The following is a 13,536-nucleotide window of genomic DNA, read 5'->3' on the forward strand; positions in this document are numbered from 1 at the left end:
ACCATATTAGTGTGAAGAACACAAATTGTGCCTTAATCTACTAAGCTTTTGAACTTGGACTTATGTGGCCTTTTATTTTTATCATTTGCTGTAATATCATAGACATTACCTTTTATATCAGTGTCACTCAAATGGTAAGTCCAAGACATGGTAATGAGTGTGTGCCAGAATGTAAATCAACACACTACTTCCTTCATCAATAAAATCTTGCTATGAAAAAAAAAAGTCAGCTGAACTAAATGATTTTATCAGTGGCATAGTTGATTTACATTTGGCACAAGCTCCTAATCTCATCACTGACTGATCATAAATAGTCCATGGATTGGCACTGATCCGTAGACCACACTACTTTGAGTAGTGCTGATTTAGATGACTCACTATCTACTAAATAAAATCCTATATGAGAAATTCCTTTGCTTCATTTCAAAACCTGGCCCATGCTTTCTTTTCCTATTATGAGAATGATGCATTTTATCTTGTTTACCTTTTTCTTTTGGCTTCTAGAAAGTTCAAAGCCAAATTTCCAGCTCAAGTGCACCAATTATATTGACAATTTTGGGTGGCATTTTTTACTTTCTTGTTCTTCATTCTGATTTTCTATTTCTAATTTCTGTTTGACTTGATTATTTCATTGAATATATTTTTGGTGGATGATGTTGAAGATGATGACAATGATGGCAACCATGACAACAAGCATTATAGCAAGCATGGCGAATAAGCCAGATTTTTGGTCTATATCCATTTAAGTTGATTAATGGTTGTGACTGTGCTTCCATGACTCCAAATAAGTTTGACTGTTTCATTCTCTGACTTGATGGAATTGGTATCATGGAGGCACAGTGGTATTTATGAGAAACTCATTCCTCTGCATGCAGAGGGGCTCTGACTGAATAAATGAATTCAGCATGCACAGTTAGGAGAAGAGCACTCACCGTCTTGGTCGTTACCTGAGTCAGCTGGAGACTTGCTCCGGCGCATAGGGCCAGGGCTCTTGGCTGAATTCTTCTGTGGTGTTGGGGATGCCTTTGGGCCAGCTGTGGCTGATGGGTTTCCCTTCATGACTCGGCATTCTGTGATAAAAGGACACTTAGTAGAGTCAAAGGAGAACTGAGTTCTCTGGCAATTGTAATAACCACCATAGACCAAAGCACCTAAATGTCTCCGGGGTGGTCCTCATTGTTTGTAGGAACAATGGCTCTGGGGAGGAAGACATGGGGGAAACTTTCAGAGGTCACCTGTTCTAAGCCAGGTATTTAAATCCCTGGATTATAAAAACAAGGGGAGGAGTTCAAAAGCTGGTCAAATAGGTAATTCAGTAGTCAATTCAATCATTTGTGGACAACCTAGCTATGTCTCAGTATAGCACCTGCTGACATAATGTTTAATTTCCTTGGAGGAGAGAGTGACAGCTCAGAGGTTGCAGCTACACAGATGAAAACTTCATGAGTAATTTAAAGTAGGGATAGGGAGCTACTATTTATTGCATATGACATGTCACACATTGTAATCAGCATTTTATGGATATTATGTCATTTTATGTACTACAAGCATTACCACCACCACCATTTTGCATTTATAGAGTTCTTTTTAGCTTTCAATGCATGTTATCATAATCCCTTATGTTTATTTAATGAATAAGTGGGCCAGTATTGATTCTGTCATGTATAGAAACATATTGAAATCTTATGGGTGTGTAGGTGAGTCCAACAAACATCCCTGCTACTCGCCCAAGTTCCAATCTGACACATTTGGACTATTTTTATGCAGTCCACTCAGCATCCCCTTTTATGGTAAATCCAGGCACTGATAGTGCTAATTTATCAAGAGGATTATTAACTCCCATTTTGCTGATGAAGATACAAAGAGCTTAAGCCCCTTGCTTAAGGCCACACAGCAAGAAGGTAGCAGGACAAGGACTAGAAGCCAGGTCTCCTGAGTCCCTGTCTAGTGATATTTCTGTGGTAGGGGATGGTCCAAGCATGACTGCTGCCTTTCCCTGTGACCCACAAATGAACCCTTTGCTTAAGACGGTGTTAGCCTGGCTCCTAGGATGAGCTGACTTCCTTCTTACAGGCTGACTCCCTTCTTAGGGCACCTTGAGGTAAAACAAATCCTTAGCAGATAATGGCCTGCCTGATGGCACATTCCTTCCCCTTTTGTCCTAAGCATATGTAAACAAAAATTTACTGAAGACAGTATGGCTGAAGTATGTATTTTTATGTCACCCAGTTCATCCCTGCTGTTATATCTACTCCCTGTGAGGCGGGAGCTATGTCCCTCCACTATGACACAAGTACAAGGTATTTGTAGATCATCTCCCTGAACTGGCCACAGAGCAAGACCTATTGGACATGGGGAACTGATATCTACTATTAAAGCTAACTTTGCTTTGTCTCTTCTCTATGCGAGTAACATTTTTCCATCCAGCGCCTGTGCAAGCCATGCTTTTGTTGGCAGCTCCAACATCTGTTTTGAAGTGGGTTGACATCTCTTTGATGTCTCTTGCTGACTGGCAGTTTGGTTCAGCAAGCAGGGTGACAACAGGTTGGTGCACTGAGCAGGGTGCTCATACTTTCCAGTATAGTTTTTCCTAAACTTGTGCTATGATTCTCCAAGTGGAACCAAACAGCTAGGTAGAGGGCAGTCTTTTCTTTGTACACTTCCTTGTCACCTCCTACTTAATGGTACATTGAAATATAAATTATCCAGAAAGATTAGAGAAAGGTGCTATGGCACATATAGTTATTTTGGAATCAGAGTTAAGCAGAAAGCTTTTTTGTTTGTTTCACCTCTCATTTTGGATGACAAAGAATCATGCAGAGTGTTAGCAATCATTGTCCAGAGTTGGAGATGTAGCAAGTACATGAAATTGGACATAGCCTGGGACTTGTTTAGCTATTTTTGTGGTGGTTTGCCTCTTCTCAAAGGGAACACAGCAAAAAAACCACCTCTTTCAGGGGTTTGGTCACTTAAGTTCTTTGTAAAGTCTATATTAGCAAATTTTCCTTTGTTTTTTTTCCACACAGTACTCCTCCTAATCAGAAAATGTGTTTTGAATGTGTATTTCTATTAGGATCATATCCAAACCCTATTGCTGTGAGAGGTAACTCACCATTAACCTACACCTGGAGCTCAGACTCAAGCAAAGGGAGATGGGCTCCTTTCTGAGATTAACAACCCTTTAGAATCCTGAATTACAGAGTGGGGAAGATGAGGAGAGGTATAGACTTTAAGAATATAGTGTAAAAATCTTTCTAAAATGGAACCATAAACATGGGCCAAATAACTGGAAGGAGTTTACTAGAAAACTGTATATGTACAATATCTAAGTTTTGATTCCAAATGTTTCTTATCTTATTGTGCCTGTCAGCCCATATGACACAATATATTTTTCAAGAAATATGGTCACTATTGAGTAAGAAGGAGAGTTTTATTGAGTTTGTAGGCCGAGCACCTGAAACATCCATTCAACCTTTCATTTAATGACCCACATATCATAGCCAAACATGTAGAAAGGCTAACAATATTTTCCCTTGAGGGACCATGCATAGATGTTCTCTAGGCCTTATGAGCTCATGGAAATCCTAAGGGATAAAAGCAGGGTGAACAATGAAGCAGTAAAATCCAGTGGTTTTACTTACCATTTTCATCCAGAGAAAAGTCATCTTGAGCATAGCGAAATTTTTCAGGACCGCAAGCAATAAACACATCATCATCACCAAAGAAATCATGGAGACAGGTTACCTATAGAGAAAGCAGAAACATCAGATTGGTGTTTGATGATCTTGTGACAGTAAAACACACACCATGCTAGAAGGGGAAAGAACTTCACATCTGGTCCACCATATCCAGCTTCCAGGGATCTCTTTTTTTTTTCTCAAAATACATACCACACTCACAGTCTGAACCATAACCCATGAGTAACACTGGCTTTCAGTGTTTCTTGTGTGGTAGTTTATTTCCACTGCATCAAGACTAAGATTAAGACTATGACTAAATGAAGTGCACTCTGAAGAAAAGTTAGCAGGCAGTTGGCCCTACAAATGTAACCTTTTCTCAGATCCTCAAAGAAAGTGTACTCCTGGCCTAAATCTGGGTCAGGGGTCTAGGCTGAAGCAGATGATAAAAACCTTCTGCATCCTGCAGTGGATAGACCCCGTGGCTGACCCAGAGGACAAAGTTTTTCTCTTCTTCTGCATGAGTTCTGCTGCTCCTTTTGGACATACAAAAATTGAACTTTTGCTAAAAATGGACCAAGAATTTGGTTGTAGCCCAGAATACCATTCCTCCCTGAAGGAACCAGGAGGGGAAAACTGTGCCCACCACTTTAAACTTCATCAAGAACAATGGGTCGCAAAAGTCTTGAGGCTCTGCTGGTAAAGGCATGTTTCCATTTTCCCTCTCTCTAATGCCTGATGCATTGTTGCTTCTCCACGACAGAGAGACAGTCTCCCCAACCCCCCTTCCGCACAAAGAAACCAGGGTCCCTGGGAAAGTATACTGTTACCTGTAGTCTCCCCACTTCTCAGTTTTCCTAATTACATCTTATAATTAGTCCAGCACATCAGGAAAACCTCAGGAGAAACCATAGAGTCAAAACATGCTTATCCCAATCCTTAGCCTGAAAGTGTTCAAAGCCTCTAATTGTTCTATGCTTCCTATTCAAGCTGCCAGCAATGGCTTTCCAAAGGCACAGTGCTCACAAACTAACAGCTTGTCGGGCACAGAGAGCAATATGTTACACTTGGAAAATGTTTATATTAATAATCATCCCCCACCCAGGGTCTATTCAAACCCTGTTTCCCCAGCCAAGATGATTGCAAGCCTTACACAAAGAGAGAGATGCTTAAAGATTATCCTCATTGTCTTAGCCTCCCAATCATCCATGAGATGCCAAGAGAGGGAGGGAGTCTTGGAGGACTGCCAAGGTTGCTCCTATTAAGACTCTTCCCAGCCCTGTGTCCTGAACTCATTAGAATAAGCCAACATGCTTCTTCAGCCCCAAATCATGTAATGGTATCAGAGATACCATTAAGTGAAAGCTTATTCTGTGACAAGCACACTGCTAAGTCCTTCCATCTTCATCTCACTTTATCCTCACAATAAATCCTAGAGGTTGTTATTATCACAGGTAAGAAAACTGAGGCCAAGATAAAATAAGTGAATTAGCCAAGTAGAAAGTGGTAAAGCCAAACAAACTCAGAACTATCTGACTACAAAGCCCAATAATACAAAGCAAGTGTGTATGGTTCAGGCATGGTGGATACAAAGATAAATAAGACTCAAGTCATGACTTCATGGAGTTCACACTCTGATGGAGTGAGAAACATTGAAAGAAAGCATTTCAATTGGTGCTGTGAGTACTAGAACAAGAGTATATGCAAGTGCCATGGGAGCTGTAGATTACCACATCCAAATGACCCAGTAACTAGCTGGCACTGTTAGTTCAACAAGCATCCTGTACATTGTCGTGGTGGCAGACCTAATAACAGAGGCTACATGGCTTTTAGCCCTGTTGCAACTCTCACTTACATCTTGGACCTTGGCTCAATAAAATCTGGAGCCCCTAACTTTGATGCATAGCTGTGCCTCTGAATTGATTACCCCTACCACCTCTTTGACCCTGAGGATCTCTGCCATGCCTTCATGCTCGAGGCTCTAGCCTGACTCTGACTCACTGCCATTAGTTTTGGTTATGAGCAAGGAAAGCTTGATCCTTTGCTATCCCTCCATTAGAGGGCTGTAGGATTTGGCATACTTCCAAAACAGCTTTGTTTCAAGAACTACCTATATATTTTTTTTAATTTTAAAAATTTTATTTATTGAGATTGTTCACATACCATACAATTATCCAAAGATCCAAAGTGTACAATCAAACAGTCAATTGCCCCTGGTACCATCATACAGCTGTGCATCCATCACCACAATTAATTTTTTTTTCAATTTTTAGAACATATTCATTACTCCAGCAAAGAAATACAGACAAAAAAAAGGAAACTAAAATCCTCCCATACCCCTAACTACTCCCCACCTCCATTGCTGACTCATAGTATTGGTATAGTACATTTGTTACTGTTGATGAAAGAATGCTAAAATACTACTAACTGTAATTAGTTTCCAATAGGTATATTTTTTCCCTATATACCCCTCTATTTTTTTTTTAAGTTTCAGAATAGTATTTAATTTTCAGAAATTTATAGTCATCTTATTGATATCACAAAATAGTGGCCATGTTATAAATTTTAGAGATGAGGATACTGTTGCACTATTCTCACCATACCTAGGTTGCAGAATAAATCTGAATACAGATCAGTACTTCCCATTCTTCCTCCTTTGTATATTCACAAACATGCCTACATATAACCCTTGCTATTCAAATTATTTTTATCTGAACCAAGGAACTAAATGCATTGAGATAATTTTGTTTTATTTATAGGAATTCTCACTGTAAACTATACAAGCTTAGGGATCAGAGAGTAAATAGATTTTTTTTTTGCCAAACCCTCTATCTGAACTCAGACTCTAAAACGGTTCAGTATTTTCCATTAACTATGCAATAAATAGCAAATCTTGGGTCCACAATTAATGTTTTTTTGTTTCAGTGTATGAAATAGAAGTTAATAATTGCCACTTAAATTTAGTGGTTCAATGACTACAATAACAGATGTCTCTCCATATATAAATAGACATTTTCACCAACACTACTCTCTATATGCCTTTGCTCTATATATCCCATGCCTATCTCCAAACAATGGCATCTAATCTACACCAACCAATAAAACATAATTGAGAATACACATTTTTCAATGCTCTCAAAAAGTATAAGAGTATTCCTTTGAATTTTCAAAAGAAGTCTATATTTTTAGACTTAAATTAAATAGCTTTTAATTATTCTTAGTCTAATTCCTGTTTTATCAATTAGGAAACTAACAGTCATCTTACAAGTTAAGTGAGATGACCACATTTACAATCAGCAAGTCAGAAAAGTGAGGCAAGTATCTTCATCTTCTGATTTCTAGTGTTTCAGAAAGAATGCCATACCATAAACCTGAGTTATCCATTTGAAATAGAGTGAAAGAAATGGTAGCATGGAATAGGTGTGATACCAAGTATGTTTTCTCCTTCATAATGTCACCATTCTGCAATGTCTGTTTATTCCTCTCTGAAATACGGAATTAAAAATAATTTAATATAGGGTTGTGTCTTATGATGACTATGATGATAATAAAGCCAAACTTATATTCAGTGGTCACTATATGGCTTAAAAAATGCATCTTCATCTAATATTATGGAATCTTTCTCCATATCTCTCTCTCCTTTCTTTGTTTCTCTGTCAGTAGGGCTCCCTTTAGTATCTGAAGTAGGGCAGGTCTTTTATTAGCAAAATCTCTCAGCATTTGTTTGTTTGTGAAAAATTTAAGCTCTCCCTTAAATTTGAAGGAGAGCTTTGGTGGATAAAGAATTCTTGGTTGGCAATTTTTCTCTCTCAAAATTTTAAATATGTAATGCCACTGCCTTCTCACTTCCATGGTGGCTGCAGAGCAGTCACTACTTAGCCTTATGTTTTTTCCTTTGTATGTGGTGAATTGCTTTTCTCATGCTGCTTTCAGAACTTGCTCTTTCTCTTCAGTATTTGACAGTCTGATCAGAATATGTCTTGGAGTGGGTTTATTTGGATTTCTTCTATTTGGAGTTCACTGGGCATTTATGCTTTGTGTATTTATGTTGTGTAGAAGGTTTGGGAAGTTTTCCCCAACAATTTCTTTGAAAACTCTTTGTAGACCTTTACTCTTCTCTTCCTCTTCTGGGGCACCAGTGAGTCTTATATTTGGACATTTTATTTTATCTATCATATCCCTGAGGTCTGTTTCGATTTTTAAATTTTTTCCCCATTCTTTCTTTTGTTCTTTCATTTTCCATTTTGTCATACTCCAGGTTGCTGATTCGTTGTTCAGCTTCCTCTAGTCTTGTACTATGAGTATCCAGAATCTTTTTAATTTGGTCAACAGTTTCTTTTACTTCTATAAGATCATCTATTTTTTTATTTACTATTGCTATTTCTTCTTTTTGCTCTTCTAGGGTCTTCTTCATGTCCTTTATATCCTGTGCCATGGTCTCATTATTCATCTTTAGATCTTTGATTAATTGCTCCAAGTACTGTGTCTTCTCTGATCTTTTGATTTGGGTGTTTGGGTGTGGGTTATCCATATCATCTGGTTTTTTCATATGCTTTAAAATTTTCTGTTGTTTTTGGCCTCTTGGCATTTGCTTAACTTCATAGGGTTCTTTTGGGATATGTAGGCTGATTCAAAGACTGCTCTCTAATTTGTCAGAGCTACAGCTTGGTGGTGTACACTTTCTCTAACCAGCAGGTGGCATCTGCGAGCCACCTATTTCCCTCAAGCCAGTTCTCACCAATTTTGTCTTTGTGGTGTGTGGGGTTCTGATTCTTGTGGGGTCCAATTGGTGCACCAGTTTTGCGTGTGTAGTTGGTTCTGTCTGCCCTGAATGTGGGGTGTGTGTCTGAGTGGTTAGAGAGTGAGGGCGGCTTTAACAATCAAACCTCCCAGGTGTTCCTGGAGATTTAAGGCTGTTCCAAGAGTCTAAACCTTCAGTTCAGTCTTGCCAGAGATCATCTCTGCTGCTGACCCACAAGTCCTTGGTATTGGCATGTGGTCCCTGGGATTTCCAAGTGGGTCCCTCTTCCAAGCCGTGCCCTTCTAGACCTCTGCTGAGGGAAGATTGTGCTACATCACAAGTGTGCGCTGACCCTCAAGGGAAGTTTTGGGCCACAGGGCCATGTAGGGGTGTTCCCAGCCTGCTGAAAGGATGGTTGAGTGGGGTGTGTTAATTTCCCCCTTTCTGCACCGCTCTGCATTCCTAGCTCTGGGACAATTAGCTGTGGGTGAGAAAAAGGCTATTGTCCAATGCCAGATATTGTAGCGTGTGTGTGCATTATTGGAAACACTTCCCATTGCACTGGGTTTTTTTGGCACAGCTCTGGGCTGTGGCACTGGCGCCGGGCAGGAGTGTTCCCAGCCCACCGGGAAGATGGCTATAAGGGACATGGTTTTTTCCCCTTTTGGCTTACCTCTGCCTGCCTTGTTCCAAGACAATTAGCAGTGGGTGCACAAAAGGCTATCATCCATGCCAGATACTGAGGCTTACTCACAGGTTGTGGAGACGCCGTTCCTGTCACACTTCCCTGTGCAGTTCTCGCTGCTGTATCCACAGCTGCTTTTGGGCTTTTAAAAAGAATTAGTCTGACACCAAATGCCAATCCATGGTTTCCCCACACTGCAGTGTGGCTGCCAGATATTCAGCAGGCTTACTCACTCACTTTGTGATCTCGGGCATTCCTCCCAATTCAGGTTGGTGTATGATGAGTGGATGGTCACATTTGTCCCCCTGCAGTTATTCCGGCTTATTTACTAGTTGTTTCTGGTTTTTTTTAGTTGTTCCAGGGGGACTACTTGGCTTCCACTCCTCTCTATGCCACCATCTTAGATCCTGACACACATATATTTTTAAGTGTACTTACCTATTTTTTCCCATTAGGCCACAGGTTCTTGGAATTCAAGACCAGTTTACCCCTCCCTCTCTATCTCCTCATTGTTCCTGGTACAGTGCTTATTGCATACATGAGAATACATTCAAGGCTATTTGGGCCTCAACTGCACACAAAGAAGATAATAAGGAGGAACACTCAGAGGATTTGTAAGGATATATAAAGGCAGAATAGTAGGACTAAGAAAGAAGAAATTCATGGTGGCAGACAGCAGAAATTAGCATTCAAAGGCTTTGGCTTTGTAAGGTAACACAAATACACAAATTTAGAAATAAAGAGAAATGACTATGAATTCAGAAATTATTCTTTACACAACTATGCTAATTAATTTGAAAACTTAGATTGAAATGGATGATTTTTAAAGGGAAACCTAAATAAACAAATTACCTCGAAAAGAAAAGAGAAGAGAATTATGTCATTCAGATGGCAGAGTAAAACTTGCTGGTGAATGCTTAGAAGAAGCAATAAAAAGGGCAGAATCATCTTTCTTAAAACTCTGGAAGATGATTGAGACTAGAGAATAGTTCAAAGAATATTGAATTGGAGGGGGAAAAAAGCACTTAAAAAGGGCAGATGAGCAATGAAACAAATTTACCAGTCTAGCCCCCACCTGCCACCACACGCACACATTGTCCTGCACTCTTGGATCCACATGATAGTTTGTGCAACTCACAGTTGTGACTCAGAGGCCTAGGCATATTCAAGTATGGGTCCCCGAGGCCTGATCAACCCATAGAAGTGGTTCTGTGGTCCATGCACTTTCCCAGTCTGGGTCCCTGGGTTCTGATTACTGGTGCACATAAACAAAATATTGGCTCTCTTTTTACATGGACCCCAATTGTCTCCATGGAAAACAAACTCAGGGTATGGGTCTAGGCCCTCTAATCTGGAAGTAGCTAGAGGCAGAAATGCTATGCAGAAATGGGGACCTGAGCCACAGAACTGCAGATTGGACCCAGTGCTAAAAACTGGAGTGAAAATATAGATCAGAATGTGGGAGTGGAGCAGAGCTGACCACAGTTGCTAGGGAGGAAAAACTGCAACAATAATAAAGAGCACAACCCAAAGACCAGGGAAGAGAGGATGGGGAGAGGAACTCCTTTCATTGAAGAGAAACAGTTGCACTGTCTTAAGGACACCTAAGTAAAACCTAACTGTTAACCTTGAGCTGTTCTATAAGTTCAGTTTAAACTGGGCAAAGCTTTGAAGAAGAGTATTGAAACACAGCCATTCTACATTAAAACCTTAAATAAGAGGGAGAATTTAATTTCCAGAGTGAGCACATCAAAATGTTCAAATGCCCATATTTCAATAAAAGATCACAACACATACAAAGAAACAGGAAATAGATGGACCATTCAAAGAACTAAAACAAAACAGAAGAAGCAAAGACATTGGAACAACAAATTATGCATGTTAAGTCAATTCCCCTAAATAAGTTCAATGAGCTAAAGGAAAGTGTAGGCAGAGAATCAAAGGAAATCAAGACCACTAAGCAGGAATAGAAGGAGGAATTCAAAATATTAAATATTTAAAAGGCACCAAACAGAATTCGGGGGATGAAAAATTAAATAGTAGATAATAAAAATATAATAAAGGCATTCAACAGCACATTTGAACAAGCAGAAGAAAGAATCAGCAAACTGGAAGACAGGATTATTGAAAGATTTGAAAAAAAAAAAGTGATCAAAGGCTAAGGGACCTGTAGGACAACATGAAGCATACCAACATATGCATTGTAAGAGTCATAGTAGAAAAGAAAGAGAAAGAGGCAAAAGAATATTTGAAGAAATCATGGCTGAAAACTTTCTAAAATTGATGAAAGTCATGAATATACACATCCAAGAAGTCCAAGGAACTCCAAACAGGATAAAAACAAAGAGACCTACCCCAAGACATATCATAATCAAAATGCTGAATGTCAAAGATAAAAAGAGAATTCAGAAAGCAGAGTGACAAACCAGCTACAAAGGATCCTTGATAAGATTAAGTGCCAATTTGTCATCATTATGGATATGAGAAGGCAGTTGTATGATACACTTAAAGTATGAAAGAGAAAAATTGCCAGCCCAAGAATTCTATATCCAGCAAAACTAACCTTCAAAATGAAGGAAAGTTTGAGACATGCCCAGATTAATAAAAGCTGACATCACCTCCACTACAAGAAATGGGCATGCAAAATATAAAGAAATAATGTGTGACAAAAACAACATAAAGAGGGAGAATGAAGGGATATAGGAACAGATACTGTCTGTGCTATTGAAGGTAAGTTGTTATCATTTCAACCTTGTTAGTTATAGATAGAAGACATTAAATACAATCCCTACTGTAACCACAAGGAAAGTTTTTAAATATATATATATAAATGAAAATGAGACAGGGATCAATCATTTCTTGACAAAAGATCAACCATCCAAAAAAGAAGACTGCAATAGAAGAAGTGAGGGGCAAAAAAAAGGATGAGACCTGCAAGAAATAAAGGACAAAAAGTCCTGCCTTATCACTAATTACTCTGAATGTAAATGGATTGAACTCTGGATTCAAAAGTCAGAGTTAGCAAAATGGTTAAAAAGTATGATCCAACTATATGTTGTTTGTAAGAGGCACCTTAGACCTAAAGACATGAATAGGTTGAATGCCAGAAGATGGAAATATTCACAAGGTGATATCATCAACATGGTGACATAAGACATCACCTGGAATAGTCTCTCCTCAGAGTTCCACCTGCTTGGAACTCTGAAGGCTGATAGAGACTGAAGAAGGACTCCACAAATGCTGAATCAAAGAAAAAGAAAAAAAAAAAAAAAACAAAGAAGTTAGGAGATCTATGACCCAGACCCACCACTCTGTACCCCTCCCCCTCACTTGTTCCTGCAAAATTTAAGAGTCACACAGACGCAGCATGGCTCAGGTACCTCCTGTTGTGGATTCAGATCATAGAGTCAATCACAGCAACAATTAGAACCCCACACATATCCAGGCACAGGGACCCACTTCTGCAGAGACCCAGGGCAGAACACAAGTGGCTGACAGTGCATACATACAAAAAGGCCCCCAGGAAATAAAAGAGACTGCAGCAGAACTGTTGGCAAGACATGCATATAATCAGTCCAGTCTCTGATTGCTGGATCACCTAAGTGAACAAACAGACCTGTTTGGATTGACCCAATCTGACTCCTCAGGGTGGTATACCCTAATGGGGAAGTAATTGGAGGCAGAAAATTCTCATAGAAATAAAGGGGAAAACTGAACTGCTGTAAGGCAGGACAAGTCCCAGAACTGGAAAGTGTAATAAAATGGGGGCACTGAGAGAAGGAGATAAATTAAACCAATCATAGCTGGGGAGAAAATTCTGCACAAAAACAAACAGAACAGATCAGGATTCCCAGAGAAGTAACAGAGGAAAGGAAGCTTTCTCCTGGAGTTAAAACAATTACACATTAAGAAGGCAATCTTAAAAGTGGTACAACATATAAGGGCATGAATCAGGTGCAGAAGACCTGAGAAAATCTGAAGAGTTAAACATGGACTACTTTAAAGGTCCAGTATAAGTTGTAAAAAGCATCAAAAGCATCAAAGAGCCTTAACACATAACCAGTCTTCAATAAAACCCTGGGCAAGCAGGAGAAACTGAACTTCAGAGTTAGAACATCAAAATAATCAGATGCATAGACATCAGCAAAAAATTAGAAGTCATACTAAGAGAGGAAGACATGGCTCACTCAAGGGAAAAAATTAAAACCTCAGAGGAGGTAGATTTTGGAACTAAACAAAGAAGTTCAAATGAATCTCTTAAATCAATTCAAGCAGATGAAGGAAAATACAGATAGAAATAAACTAATGGCAGATATAGGGATAAAGGACATTAAGAAGAGAATGTATGAGGAAAAAGAAAATTAGAACATTTAAAAAGAAACATAACAGATATTTTGGTGATGAAATGAACCATAATGGAGATTAAAAATACA

The 13,536-nt window shown here is 39.2% G+C and overlaps 1 protein-coding gene across 6 annotated transcripts in view; it reads right to left on the reverse strand.

Moving 5' to 3' along the window:
- The window catches only part of DCX (doublecortin), a 152,567-nt gene that overhangs the window by 32,894 nt on the left and 106,137 nt on the right, over positions 1 to 13,536 (reverse strand). For 4 of the 6 annotated variants that reach the window (XM_037822563.1, XM_037822560.1, XM_037822559.1 and 1 more), the window contains 2 exons: positions 3,642 to 3,744; positions 933 to 1,070 (listed from right to left, as the gene is read on the reverse strand). In XM_037822563.1, coding sequence (XP_037678491.1) covers positions 933 to 1,070; positions 3,642 to 3,744 — 241 coding nt within the window. The remainder of the gene's footprint in view (positions 1 to 932; positions 1,071 to 3,641; positions 3,745 to 13,536) is intronic. The other 2 variants (XM_037822564.1, XM_037822561.1) reach the window with 1 other exon arrangement.

Source organism: Choloepus didactylus, chromosome X, assembly GCF_015220235.1.
Source record: "Choloepus didactylus isolate mChoDid1 chromosome X, mChoDid1.pri, whole genome shotgun sequence".
NCBI classification, from domain to species: Eukaryota; Metazoa; Chordata; class Mammalia; order Pilosa; family Megalonychidae; genus Choloepus; species Choloepus didactylus.